The 13,924-nt window shown below is 51.9% G+C and overlaps 2 protein-coding genes and 1 non-coding gene across 11 annotated transcripts in view; 2 read left to right on the top strand and 1 right to left on the bottom strand.

Annotated features, from left to right (window-relative positions):
• The window catches only part of PPT2 (palmitoyl-protein thioesterase 2), a 12,657-nt gene extending 2,337 nt beyond the window's left edge, over positions 1 to 10,320 (bottom strand). Inside the window, exons 1-7 of one of the 7 annotated variants that reach the window (XM_032462758.1) lie at positions 10,302 to 10,320; positions 4,891 to 5,081; positions 4,502 to 4,655; positions 3,966 to 4,061; positions 3,767 to 3,874; positions 2,854 to 2,937; positions 2,650 to 2,734 (exon numbers count right to left, since the gene is read on the bottom strand). In XM_032462758.1, the coding sequence (XP_032318649.1) occupies positions 2,650 to 2,734; positions 2,854 to 2,937; positions 3,767 to 3,874; positions 3,966 to 4,061; positions 4,502 to 4,655; positions 4,891 to 5,073 (710 nt within the window). In that variant the 5' untranslated portion in view covers positions 5,074 to 5,081; positions 10,302 to 10,320. The other 6 variants (XM_032462756.1, XM_032462755.1, XM_014554273.2 and 3 more) reach the window with 6 other exon arrangements.
• LOC116658403 lies at positions 1,267 to 1,377 on the top strand. Its single transcript, XR_004313783.1, has one exon. It is a non-coding gene; the product is annotated as a U6 spliceosomal RNA (small nuclear RNA).
• PRRT1 (proline rich transmembrane protein 1) lies at positions 5,472 to 13,924 on the top strand. 3 transcript variants are annotated; one of them, XM_032462734.1, is made up of 6 exons: positions 5,472 to 5,868; positions 6,583 to 6,661; positions 7,534 to 7,646; positions 9,139 to 9,354; positions 9,709 to 9,894; positions 10,069 to 13,924. In XM_032462734.1, exons 1-6 carry the CDS (start codon positions 5,505 to 5,507, stop codon positions 10,773 to 10,775), a joined length of 1,665 nt encoding a protein of 554 aa, XP_032318625.1. In that variant the 5' UTR covers positions 5,472 to 5,504; the 3' UTR covers positions 10,776 to 13,924. The 3 variants fall into 3 exon arrangements, with proteins under 3 accessions (XP_032318625.1, XP_006178885.2, XP_032318626.1); XM_006178823.3 differs by lacking the exons at positions 5,472 to 5,868; positions 6,583 to 6,661; positions 7,534 to 7,646 and adding an exon at positions 7,719 to 7,881; XM_032462735.1 differs by lacking the exons at positions 5,472 to 5,868; positions 6,583 to 6,661; positions 7,534 to 7,646 and adding an exon at positions 7,719 to 7,881 and having other exon boundaries at positions 8,819 to 9,354.

The following is a 13,924-nucleotide window of genomic DNA, read 5'->3' as shown; positions in this document are numbered from 1 at the left end:
CTCATATGCTTCAGAAATATCAATGTCATGGCCAGAGACTGAGGGAGCTTTCCGGATTAAAAGAGGCAAAAGAGACAAGTAAAGGCAACACGTGATCATGGGTTGGATTTTGCACTGGACATTTTTTTCTATAAGGACAATGGAGAGATTCTTGAATAAGGTCTCCAGAGTACTGTATCAATGTTCATTTCCTGATTTTGATCATTATATTGTGGATACATAAAAGAAATGTCCTGTATATAGGAAAGAGACATGGACATATTGAAGTTTTAAGGGAAAGAGATATTGTGTCTGCAATCTACTCTCAAATGGTTCATACACATCCTCCATATATATATGGGGGGTGGGGTAATGTAATGTAAACTTGGCAAAATGTTAACATTTGGGGAAATCTAGGTGAAGATATACAAGACTGCTTTGTACTACTTTGGCAACTTCTTAAGTATGATATTTCAAAATATAAAGGTCTTAACATTCTTTAAATTAAGAAGATTTAACTGGCGTGGACACTGACCAAGGATAACTAAAGAAATATCTAATAGTGTTAAGTCCAGTGGGTTATGGGAACAAAGAGGAGAGGTCACTACCCTAGTTTTAGAGCATCAACAAAGGCTTCCCAGCAATGACCTTGGACTAGGGAAGGCTGTCCCAGGCAAATGGAACAGCAAAAGCAATGGCACAGAGGTAAGACACAGCTGGGTACATGGAGGTGCTGGGTTGGAGGGCTGGATCTCATAAAGTGTAGGAGAGCAGTAGGGGCACAAAGACCTGGATTTGAACTCCAGCTCTGCCACACGCTCCCCGCTGTGTGTGGTTGATCATGCTGCTGGTCTTCTTTGCCCTATAATACCTCCTTTGTAGACAGGAACTAAAACACTGTGGTTAAGTCACACAGCCTGACCTCACCACTTACTAACTCTATGCATGTATAAATGTTATTTGAAAAGTACTTAGAATAATGCTTTGGGACATAAAGGTGCTATATAACCTTGAGCCATTATTATTTACATAGGATTCTAGTAGATGTGAAATGAGATAAAAAGAAATCCCATCTCTAACCTTTATAAGGAATGTTACTCCTTCACTCAAAATCCTCCAAGATGTTCCCATCTCACTTAGAATTAAAAAAAAAAAAAAAAATCAAGGGCCATGGTTGGCAGGAGCCAGGGAGAAGCAGGGATGCATTTAAAGGGTTTGAGGTTTCAGTTTGGGAAGAAAAAAAAAGTTCTTGAGATAGTGGTGATGGCTACATAAGATTGTGAGTGGGTGCTTGCTTCAGCAGCACATATACCAAGACTGGAACGATACAGAGACAGACGATTAGCATGACCCCTGCGCAAGGATGACATGCAAATTTGTGAAGCATCCCATATTTAAGACATTTTTTTAATTTTTAAAAAAGAACGTGAACAGACTTGATGCCACTGAACTATACACTCAAAAAGAGTAAATTTTATACTATGTATATTTTAGGGAAAAAAAAAAAGGGGGGGCCTTACTTTGCCCTACAGAGGCTCTCTGTAACTAGCTCCCTGTACCTCCCACCTGCTCTTCACACTTCCCTGCATTCTAGGCACAGGGGCCTCCTTAACTCCTCACACCTGCCCCAGGGCCTTTGCAGGTGCTATTCATCTTCCCTGGGTTGTTCTTCCCCCAGGTTGTTGAACAACTCCTTCCCTCACTTCCTTCTGCTCAAATGGCAAATCTCCCAGAAAGACTTCTCTGGCCACTATCTTAAAAAGGCCCCTGTCGGGTGAGGGTATAGCTCTGCGGTAGACCACTTGCTTAGCATGCATGAGGTCCTGGGTTCAATCCCTAGTACCTCTGTTAAAAATAAATAAACCTAATTACAAATAAATAAATAAATAAACCTAATCCCCCCCCCAAAAATTTTTTAATAAAATAAAATAGGCCCCAGTCATACTCTAATCCCTTCCCTTATCTTACTTTATCACCACCTGGCATATATATTTACATTTATTATCTGTCTCCCCCACTAGACTGTATGGACTTCTCTTTCATTTATGGGAGCATCCCCAGGGCCTAGGAAAATGCCTGGGCACAGTGTTCAATGAGTGTTGAGTGACTAAAGTAGATCAGGTGACATTTCAGATCAGTCATGATGATCAGAGGCAGCCACATAGTACCAGGAGCTCTGGCTTTTCCTGAGGAATAGGATAGAGGGGACATAGTCCAGGTAAGTAAAAGAGATGGTAGGAAATGTGATTAAATGGCATGGAACTATATACGCATATTCTACCAAAGTCCATTTCCTGGTTTTGATATTGCGCTATAGTTACATAGGCGGCAACCACTGGGGGAAACTGAGCAAAGGCTACACAGGACCTCTCTAAACTATCTCTGCAACTTCCTATGAGCCTGTAAATATTTTAAAGTTAAAAGTTTTTACAAGGGGGGATAGTAGGGATGGAGAGGCAGTACAGTCAGCAGGGTTTAGTGACCGGCTAGCTATGAGAGGCTGGGAGATGACTCCCAGGTTTTGGTCTTGGGTAACAAGACGGATGGAGGGTGGGGGTATTAACTCAACAGAGAGTGGGAGGAGTGAGCCAGTTTCAGAAAACATATAAAAGATTGATGAGGCCTGGGGGTGTCCTGAGGCAATGTTCAAGCCACACAGTCTCTTATTACCTGGATTGCCAGGGGGTAATGACACCATCATCAGGGCCCCCAATCAGCACCAGGCGGCCCACACGAAGAAAGTTCTTCCGCCACACTGCAGGGTGGGAAGAAGAGAGCCTTAGTCAGTCATAGGGGTCAGGCCAGGTTGGAAAGGGGAACATCGGGGCTCAGAGAAGCAGAAAATGGGTCCCAGGTAGGAGCCCAGGGTCTCACCAGTGGCATTGGGATGGTCTCTTTCTCCATTGATCAGGGCCAGGAAGCTGCTGGCATTGAGGTACAAGTCATCATGGTGGGGGTCTGGGTACAAACAGCAGTTAGAAAGACAGTCAGAAGCAGGGAGAGGAGGCAAGACCAGAGGCTAAAAGAACAATCAAGAGGCTACAGTAATAGACAAGGTGAATAGTAATACAATGGTATCAATAATAGTAATTGTAAACATGCTAGCAAACATCTTCATCTAGCACCTACCATGAGCCAGATACTATTCAAAGTACATTACATTCATTCGTTTATTTAATCCATATCTACCCTATAAGGGTATGCACTATATCATTATTTTAGATGAGGATATATAAATGTCATCATTATAAATGAGGAAAATTGAGTCACAGAAAGCCTGAGAAACTTGCTCAAAGTCACCCAGCAGGGCCAGGCTTCCAACCCAAGAAGTCTGGACCCAGTATCCATGGTCTTAAAAACTATACGAGGCATTTGCAAACTATGACTCATTAGCCAAATCCAGTTCACCGTTTGTTTCTGTAAATAACTTTTTATTGGAACAGAGACACACTCATTCATCTACATATGGTCTATGGCCACTTTTACACTACTGCAGCAGAACTGAGTGGTTGTGGTGGAGACTGGATGGCCTGCAAAACTAAAAATATTTACCATCTGGCCCTTTAAGGACAAAGTCTGCCAACCCCTGCACCAGATTTGGCTAAGGCAGTAAGGTGATACACATAAAACGTTTTAAACAGTGCAGGTTCACACAGTAAGTGCTCAGTAAATGTAAGCCACCATCATTATTATCACTGCTGCTGGTTATGGCACAGGTGGGAACAGCAGGCCCTACCCTCCAGGATGCCCTTTCCATGGAGGCCTCCATTTGGCATGCCTTACTCACCGTGCCAGTAGTTGCAGATGGAGAATTCCTGGCCCCAGGGGCTATAGCAGATCCGGTAGAGGTTAGACCTCATGGAGGTGGGGAACAGCCACTTCAAATAGTCCGTGTCTGGCGAGAGAACAGCAGGGCCAAGTGACCCCAAACATTTGTACTCACAAAACTCAGGGCCCCCTTATGGAGCCCGCAAGTGCCCACTCACCTCCATACTGTCCCATCTGTGGAGAGGAGAGGGAGATGAAAGAATCCACATTGTGTTCATCCATCACTGAGAGCAGTGCCCGGCACACGAGGCCCCCTGGCGGCGGAACACAACATTGGGAGGGACTTAGGGACTGCCAGGCCAACAGTCCCCCCATTCCACCGGCCCCCCGACACACACAATGTACATAAAGGAAACCTGGCCCGAAGGAGGCAAGCACACCCTGTCAAAACATCCCCCATCTTGTAAGAGACAGAGCCAGAATTCCATGCTGGGGCTTCTGACTAACTCTAGGGTGCTCTTTACTGTCCCACTGTCCCTTATGTCCAAGACCGATGGGTAATGGATAAAGAAAGGGGCAGCAGTGCAGGGAGGTCACACAGAGAGATAAGACCTAGGTGCAGAAGGAGGTCAGAAAAGGAGGGCTCGAGTACCAGGGATTTGGCTGGAGGAAGGTGATTCATCAAAGAGAACACTTAGGTAAGGATTGAGCCTCAGATAGGGCTTAGGAGTTGGGGTGGGGAGAGGGTGCCTACCCTGGGAGTAGCAGATGAGATGCACCCCTTGAGGGGCCTTTGCCATGATGGGGGCCACAGCCTCTCGGAACCCTTGCACCTGTTCCCACAGGGGCCGCAAACTCTCTCTCCCATCGAAGAGATCGAGCACTGTCACCACAGTCCCGGGGTGTGTCTGCGGGAAAGGGGCAATGCCGCAACTGGGGTTGAACTACGAAGCGCCTCCACACCGCCCCCTGGCCAGCACCCATATGCCTATTGTGCCCAGCTAGAACCAGGGATCTCGGGCCCCCAACTTTCTCCCCGAGCAACTGGGCAGGCCCGGAAGGGCAGCTTTCAGTTCCCCATTCTCCTTCCCCAGCCACTGTAGACACTTCCAAAGCCCCACAACCGGGTGTCCCCTGCCAGACCTCATTGATGTATTCCAGCAGGTGGCGGAAGCTGTACGAGCTGTCAAAGAGCCCGTGTACCACGATGACCGGCTTGTAGGAAGTCCGATGGGGCGCAGGGGCTGCGGGCAGCAGCAGCAGCAGGAATGGCAACAGGAACAGGAACCCTGCCGGGGGGAGCCGCAGCCCCCGGAGCCCCGGCATGCTCCCGCCTGAGAAGAGGGAGATGGGGGCCTGTGAGAGAGGTGACAACAGCCCCTCCCTTCGGAACAGACGGCTGGCAATCAAGCCTCCCCTGCCGGTTCCCACACCTTGTCACAGAATATCCTACTTTTAACTTCCTCCAGTCCTCTCCCCACAAACGTAGACGCACACCAATGCGCACCCAAGCCCCACCCCCAACTCAGCGGGTACTTTTATCTCTAGGCCCAGGATCTTCCTAATGCATCATCCTAGCCATGCACGACCGGGGTTTCGCAAGAAAAGACCCCTGAGCAGCAGCGCAGGCCCCTTTAAGCGTGCAAACTCCCACCTGGCCTTGGTCCGCGAGCCTCGCCCCGCCCGCTGTTTACTTCTCCCCAGCCTGGAACCCACGTGGGGGAGGGGAAGGGTGTAAGGAAAACGCGCGCAGGGGAATGACGGCCGGGAGGGGAGGCTGCTCGGGGTCGCGCTTAGCCGTCACGTCCGGGGCTTTCCCTAGCAACCGTGCCAGCGTCCTCCGCAACTCAGGCCCCAGACAGGAGGGGCAATGGAACAATCCATTGCGCCCTAAGAGCGGGGGAGGAAATAGGCGGAGCGATCTCTTTAGAGCGGCGGAGAGAGGGAGAAGCAGCAAACATATCCTGGGAACTGAGAGGTGGCCTCTTCAGGCCCTGCGGTACCAGCGACTCGGGGGTCCGATTTCTCGGTTGATTCACCCTACTTCCCAATTCAGGCGACCCGCAACGGAACACGGAGCTCTCTCCCCAGGGAGACGCTGGGGAAACAAACTGGGGAAAGGTAGTCCTCAGTATTTTGTCGTCCGCCAGAGTAGGGCTTAAGGTAGACCGGGCAGACCCTACCCCCAACCCCTAACCGCCCGCCCGCCCGCGCCAGGCCTGCATCTTACAACTCTCCATCCTGAAGTGCTTGTAGTGCCCTTGTCTCCAGAGACACGGAGAGTCCTCGAGGTCCCTCGAGATAAAAGTGCGGCTTGGCCCAGTTTCTTTTGCCCTACTCTACTCCACTGCCAATATACGACCCACCCCCTACCAGGGGACGGACGGCCTGTAGGGCCGCGCTGACTCACGCTCGCTTGGATTCGACCAGTTGTTCGACCTGAGCGACCCTCACAATCCCCCTCCCCCCTGAATTTCGAGTTCTTTGTGGGCGGCTCCTTACTCAGACCTTCCCACCCGAATCGAACTTCTGAACTCCAGGCGTCCCGCACCTCCCCGCCTCTGACCCCTACGGACATCCTGGTGCCTGGGTTAGGGCTTTTAGTTAGCATTTAAAAACACTTCCCTTGATAAAAGGATTTTGCTGCTTATCAGAACCCCTCCCTCTGTTTACAAAGTCTTTGCCAGTCTAAATCTCCCAATAAAACCAATTTGCGCCCGAGTCATGATGATGGAGTGGCGGTAGTGGGGTTAGGGGCTCACACGAACCCCTTAGAAACCAGAACGGCGAGGATGGGGCCGTAATCTAAATCTCTGGCGCCTGGGACTGGCCCAGGCGAGCTCCTCATTTACACCTCTGTAGTCTCCTCCTGGACTCGGAGCGGAAGGACAGCTCCGGAGAACGACTGCTTCAGGCGGGTACTGGGAAGTACTAGTCTAAGGGGGGAGGATGGGGTGGGTAATAGCGACTCCGGGTAATAATGTTTTTGCAAAACGCCAACGCTGGTAAATCTCGGTAGACTGCTAATCTTCACCTCCCCTCCCCACGTACGCGCTCCCGAGATGAAAAGAGCAAAATAAAAAGACTGCAATTACCGCTGTGGCCCCAGGTTGACTCAGGCAGTGGCGCAGCGTCTCGGCGGGGGTGGTGAGTGGGTGGGACTAAAGGAATGGATTGAACACTGAGGCCCCTGGAAACTCTAAGAAGCCCAATAAGCAAGGGGGAGGGGAGGGGGGACAAAGCACGTATTCCCAAACCTAGCTGCTAGCAATGAGCAGTTGATTCATCCCCTCCTCCCAAAGCGCTTCAGCTCCTTGGCCGTGGAGGAAGAAGGTATCTCTATCCCCTAAGCTTCCTCCAGTCGTACCCCACCACCACCACCACCACCACACCGCAGACCTTGCTACCTCCAAACTGCTATGAACTGGAGCCTCTCGGTTTCCCTCCCCATTCATCCCAGGCCAAGGTGGCAGGTCGAGGCCAGAACCCTGGGAACTTTCCAGGCCATCTCTGGTCTCCGCTATGCAAGCCATTTTCTCTCATAGTTATCTCTCCTTCAGAGGGGAGAACTAAGGCCAAGGTTTGGGAGAAGATCCTGAGATCTTACAGGGACTCTGAGGGAAGCTGAGAAGGGGGAGGCCTGACTGGGGTGAACCAGACCCAGAGGGAACTGGGGTATTGAATCCACTGAGCACCTGCTTGGCTTCCTCTCATAATATAATCACTACAGCCAGTCTTGGAGGGGAAGACTCTAGAGAGTTCTTTCTCCCTCCTTCCTTCCCCTAGTCCCACCCGCCTTGCCTGGTCTTGCTTGCCTCCCTGTTTCCATGACAACTCCAAAGGAGCCCAAACTGGGGGCTTGAATGCCGGGGTGAGAGGAGGAGAGAGACCAAGAGGGGGTACGTCTGAAGCACTCCCCCTCCCTCGCCTCGGTCCCTTTAAGCTCCCCCCCCCCCCCCCCCGCTTTTCCTCCGCCCGCCGCCGCCACTGTCTTCATCTCTCCATCTCTGCGCTGCTGCCGGCTGCTCAATCTGCGCACCCAGACTCCGGTGCTAGCCAGGGACCCCGACTCTGGACTCCGGCTGCACGGATCCTGTCCCAGGGAGACCGCAGGCATGTCATCCGAAAAGTCAGGTAGAAAACAACAACAAAACCTCCAGCCCTCTCTACTGTCTCCGGACTCTCTCCCTACCCCTTGGCCCCAAACCCCTCCCTTACCCCTCCCTAAATGGTGGTCCTGTTTCATTCCCCTTCTGTACAGCTCTCAACATCCCCCCCCAAGCCCCCTCATCTTTCTATATCCCTCCCTTCTCTTCCTTTCCTCCTGCCAGTCTCAGCCTCAGTCCCTTGCCAACAACATGGGTAGGGGGGCAGGTTGAGAGGGTGAGCGAAGTACAAGAGTGCTTTAGCATCACCCGGGTACTGCATGGGCAGCATCATTGCGAGTGACAGATGGACAGATGACACTGGCTGGCATGGAGACATCCAGTGGGGAAATATGGAGAGATGAGCAGATGGGGGTTGTAAGGGGAGTAAATTCAGAGGACCCTTCTTTAACCTGCCCTAAAAGAGGTACTGAGATTCCCAGAAAGACTAAGGCACCCCTTCCCCACTGAAGGAATGGGAGAGTGGAACATGTTCTCCTGCATGTGTTTATACAACTGTTGGGCTGAGCACATGTTAACCCAGTATTGCATGTCTACCCATGTGCACACACAGGACTAGCTCAGATGGGCAAGCCCAAAGGCAGCCATAAGCCAAAAAGGGTAGAAGATTGGGTCTGCGGATTAAAGCTGTATGCCCATTGCTGAAGAAGGGAGAGGAGCATAAGAGAGTTATGACCTCAAAACTAGATTGAAAAGAAGTGTGTGTGTGGGGGGGGGGTTGCTGATGGCCTAGATACAACCCCTCTCCTGCCCCAAGAATAAATGATGGCTTCTCACCCATTTCCTCTCTGTCTCTCCTATTATCTTTCCACATCCCTGACCCTCTGTGTCTCCCCCACCCCTCCTTATCTCATCCGTCGGTCTTATCTCTCCCCATACCCTCTCCCCTGCTCACCGCCCCCCAGGCCTCCCGGACTCAGTCCCTCACACCTCTCCACCACCCTACAATGCCCCCCAGCCCCCCGCCGAACCTCCCGCCCCGCCCCCACAGGCAGCCCCTTCCTCGCACCATCACCACCACCACCACTACCACCAGTCCGGCACCGCCACTCTCCCGCGCTTAGGGGCAGGGGGCCTGGCTTCTGGGGCCAGTGCTCAGCGCGGTCCCTCGTCCTCAGCCACCTTGCCGAGGCCCCCACACCACGCCCCGCCAGGCCCCGCCGCCGGGGCGCCCCCACCGGGCTGCGCTACCTTGCCCCGCATGCCACCCGACCCTTACCTGCAGGAGACTCGCTTCGAGGGTCCACTGCCCCCGCCGCCGCCCGCCGCCGCCGCCCCGCCCCCGCCGGCGCCCTCTCATACTACCCAGGCCCCGGGCTTCGTGGTGCCCACGCACACGGGAGCGGTCGGCACGCTGCCACTGGGCGGCTACGTAGCCCCTGGCTACCCCTTACAGCTGCAGCCTTGCACTGCCTACGTGCCAGTCTACCCGGTGGGCACGGTGAGTATGGGGCAGACAGGGGCCTGGGAGGAGGACGGTGGAACAGGACCTGGAACTGGGGACACCCTGGGGGCTGGTGGGACAGAAAAACGGGGCCAGGGTACCAGGCGGTATTCTGGGGCCAAGGGAGAGGAGGGACTAAGGAAAGGCCTGGGAATGAGTGGGGCGGGGGGGGGGGTAGTGTCTGGTGGCCAGTGGAGTCAAAGATCAGGGCCTGGGAGGAGAAACAGAGCCGAGAAGTCCAGAGGAGGTTTTAAAGAAGAAAATAGCCTTCTTTCTCTGTCAGAGCTGGAAAGTTGGTGGGCTCAGATAGGGTAAGAGTGACATCCTCTCCCCACAACCTTCCTTCTACAGCCCTATGCAGGCGGAACCCCGGGGGGAACGGGAGTAACCTCCACACTCCCCCCGCCACCCCAGGGCCCGGGCCTGGCCCTTCTGGAGCCAAGGCGCCCGCCGCACGACTACATGCCCATCGCAGTGCTGACCACCATCTGCTGCTTCTGGCCTACGGGCATCATTGCCATCTTCAAGGCAGTGCAGGTGTGTAGAAGGTGGAGTGGGGAAGGGAATGGAGGCGGAGTATGGAGAGGAGGGCTCACTAAGTTTGTCTTATTCCCAGGGAGTGCTGGAGATTTGGGGAAGCATCTTAGAGCTCTGAGTCGTGCAGCCAAGGTAGCAGCTCTCTGATCAGCTCTCCCCCACCATCCCCTGCAGGTACGCACGGCCTTGGCCCGCGGAGACATGGTGTCAGCCGAGATCGCTTCACGCGAGGCCCGGAACTTCTCCTTCATCTCCCTGGCCGTGGGCATAGCAGCCATGGTGCTGTGTACCATCCTCACCGTAGTCATCATCATCGCTGCGCAGCACCACGAGAACTATTGGGATCCGTAAGGATGCCCCCAGCCCAGCCCCACCCTGCGCCCCTCGACCTCCCAAGCGCGTTTTACCGTCAAGCCGCGGATCCAATGGGCGCCCTGCGCACCCGCTTCTGGGGCCACCGGACTTCTTTACATCCTAAACTAGGCCTCCACGGAAACTCTCGCCTTGTGAGCACGCTCCGAATCCAGTTCCTCAGGAACCTCGCCAAAACACACACTAACAGGGACACCGCTTCCCGGGATCCCTGCCAAATCCTGGGCCCTCAGTCGCTCCAGGCCCCCACCCCTTCAAAATGCAGCACCCCCAGTCGAGCTCCCTGGGTCACTGCTCCGCAGCCTGGAGACTGGTCCCTAAAGCCCCGCCTCCTCCATAGGCTCCGCCCCAGCTCTGACAAAACCCCGCCTCCAGGTCGGCAGGCTCCGCCTTCTTTTTTTCCCTGCGGGGTGATTCAGTCCGGTGATTGGGTTTGTGGCGCCAGGCCTCGCCCTCAAACCGACAGACTCCTCCCCTTTTCCTGGCGCAAGAGCCGAACTCGGGGGTAGCCATGCCGCAACTCTCACTCCCGTTTTTTTGCTAGTACACTTCCGTCTCTTTTCCACCCTGATACCCGCCTATTTTCTTGCTAATCCCAGAGCCTCTATCTACTTTTGATTTTTTTGGAATGAGATTTAGGGGGTTCCCAGTTTAGGGACCTTCACCCTGAAATGAAGATTACGTCCCTCTTCTCTGTAAATACTCCTTTCCTCCTATCCCAACTCCTGGGCAGTCGGGCAGAACGGAACCCAGGGTACAAATCTCCCAGTGTCGCGAGGGAGCCGGCCCGCTCCACACTCCCTGCTCCCCTTGGTAGTCCCCACCTTGTTCTGATCTGTGTGTGAGTGTGTGTGTGAATTTCTGAAAGACAACATTAAATAGACTAAGTAGATTCATCACCCGCAATTCTGAAGACTGCAGCCTTGCAAAGACCCTGCTCTTTTGGCTTTTCCTTTCACCTCCCCTTATCTCCCCTTGTGGGGTGGGGGTTGAAAAAAGAAAACTGACAAAGACAAAGCAGGAGGAGATAGAGTCCCAGGACACTAGAGAAACAGACACAAATATGGGAGTGGGGGCCTCCCTAGGAATCTTACTGGGGAGGACTTTGGGGTCCATTCTTGGTGGGAATTTCTTTACCCAGCACACATTTTCCACTCTGTACCAGAATGGGCTTAGGGCTTTGGAGAGGGAGGATTTACAAGGAGACTCAGGGATCTACCCCTAGAACGCCACGAAGTTGGGTGGAAAGAAGGCAGACCATTCTGAAAAAGTTGGCCAGGGATAGGATGTCAGGGGCAGGGAAAAGATGCCAACTGCCCACAGCTATTCCTGTGTGCAGGCTGGAGGGTGGCAGACAACTTGAATTAGAGCTCTACTTGGTGTTTTGTTCCAGTGTAGGGAAGGTAAGGGAGCAAAGAGCTGTGGGAGTCTGCCTCAGTCCTTTCAGGCTGCTATGACAAAAATACTATCACTGAGTGGCTTACAAAGAACAGAAATTTACTGGAAGTCTGAGATCAGGGTGGCAGCACTGTAAGGTGTGGGTCATGTTCTGGGTTGTAGACTCATTGTATCCTCACTTGGCAGAAGGGGCTAGGGAGCTCTGTGAGGTCTCTTTTACAATCCCATTCCTGAAGGCTCTATTCTTATGACCTAAATACCAATCGCAAAGGCCCCAACTCCTAATACCATTATATTGCACATTAAGATTTCAACATATGAATTGCCAGGTGGGGCACACAAACATTCTGACCACAGCAAAGCACCAGGGAAGAGATCAATAGCCTCTCAGGTCCTTCTGGGGCTAGTTGTCCTCTCCTATCCTGAGGGCAACCAGGAGACCTGTTGGGGAGGGGAGGTGGCATAAGCAGTGGACTTGGTATCTTCAGCTGTACACCTGCAAGACAGGGTCCTATCTTGAATTCCATGCAGGTTGCTGGTGAGACAGCAGGTGTGAACGCTGAAACTCACGAAGCTTATAATCTAGAAGGAAAGCCATGCACCGAGATAGGAGACATGGGATGAGGATCAGATGGAGGATGGAAATCATGGGTTCTCCTTTGGACATTTCCAGTTTAATATGCCTTCCTTACCAAACTTCTTGAAAAAACTCATGTTTGCTGTTTGTACTTCCTCAACCACCCACTCACCTCCCCTCCCTTAAATAGGGTGTATTATTGTTAGAGATGTGTCTTTCTTTCATATTCACTGCTTCCTGACCCTTTGAAATATGCTTCCACTCCCTCCTTTACTGAAACTGTTCTTTCAAATAGTATTCAATGACCAGAAGTTACCAGGAGCCAAAATCAATGGCATTTTCACAGTACTCTGCCTCTCTGAACCTCCCCATGTTTGTCCCTTGACCCCGGATTCCCGACTTCTCAGGTTCAGGGACATTTTATTGCCTCCCCACCTACCTCCACACACACCTCAAATCACCCCTCCTCCTCCTCTCTCCCCACCTGTTTTTTCTCCTCCCTTGCCTAAGTGTCTATCTCTGGATTTTTTTTTTTCCTTCTTTGAGAATTTCCCTTGAAAATATCATCCACTCCAAACTCAGACATCATTTGTAACCAAATGCTTCTCTGCTATAGATCCAACGTTTGTGTTCCCCCAAAATGCATGTGTTGAAGCCTAATCCCCAATGTGAGGATGGGGCCTTTGGCAGGTGCTTAGGTCTTGAGGAGGGGAGCTAATGAATGAGATAAGTGCCCTTATAAGAGAGCTCCCTTACCCCTTCTACCATAGGAAAGAGGGAGATCTGGCCTCGTGGACCATGCTGCTGGTCCCCTAAACTGAGCATGTTCCAAACCAAACTGATGAAATACCATCGGAAACCTCCTTCCCTATCTCTGTTGACAGCACCATTTCTCAGCTCCTTTATCTGAAAACTTGGTGCCTCTTCCACCTCCCTCCTCCCTTTACCTTTGGTGAGCTGTCAAGCCAAGTCACTTCTACCATCACAGTGTCTTTTGGATCTGTAACTCTTCCCCAACTCTTGCTGGAAAAATGACCCCACCTAGGATTATTGCAACAACTCCCCTAATAGATCTCCCTCTTTCCTATGGCTCCCTAAGCCAAGTCTTCCTTGACACTGCCGTCAGCTTATCCTCCCTAAACACACTCCTTATAGAACCCTGCTGCTCAAAAGCCCTTCAAGATTTCCTGTTGCTTACTCAACTGTTTACAAAATTTTAATCTGGCCTTCAACCCCTTCCATAATTTCAAATCATCCAGCTTTCTCCGGAACCATGCTGTATTATCATCACTCCCACCTCCAGGTCTTTGCCCAGCTGTTCTCAAATCTAAGACCTCTTTCTCCAGTCTCTGCCTGTTACAAACCAAACTGCTTGCTGCTTCTCATGTTTCAGACCACATCTAAGCTTTTGCTCAGTGTTCTCCCTTGCTTCACATCTGCATCCCCACTTGGCCAAAATGTACCTATCCTTCAAGGCCCAGGCCAATTCACCCCCTGACCACAGCAAGAAGGAATCTCTCTCTACTATGAGTCGGACTAAAGCAGTGGGTTTCTGAGCATCACTACCAGACTGAATATTCCTAAAGGGCAAAGGAAGTATCAGTATGTCACCAACAAAGCCCATTAACAATTCCTGGGAAATAAAAATAGAATCTGGGGATAAAAGAAAATCTAAACTTTGAG

The sequence above is a fragment of the Camelus ferus genome, chromosome 20 (assembly GCF_009834535.1).
Source record: "Camelus ferus isolate YT-003-E chromosome 20, BCGSAC_Cfer_1.0, whole genome shotgun sequence".
Classification (NCBI taxonomy): domain Eukaryota; kingdom Metazoa; phylum Chordata; class Mammalia; order Artiodactyla; family Camelidae; genus Camelus; species Camelus ferus.
Note: the sequence above shows the minus strand (reverse complement) of the source record. Positions and strands in the feature narration are given on the sequence as shown.

Coding starts and splice junctions, on each gene's coding strand:
- PRRT1 (XM_032462734.1), top strand. CDS start 5,505: ATGACGGCCGGGAGGGGAGGCTGCTCGGGGTCGCGCTTAGCCGTCACG. Junction 7,647..9,138: donor AGGAGAGAGACCAAGAGGGG/GTACGTCTGAAG, acceptor CCTTACCTGCAG/GAGACTCGCTTCGAGGGTCC. Junction 9,355..9,708: donor CAGTCTACCCGGTGGGCACG/GTGAGTATGGGG, acceptor TTCCTTCTACAG/CCCTATGCAGGCGGAACCCC.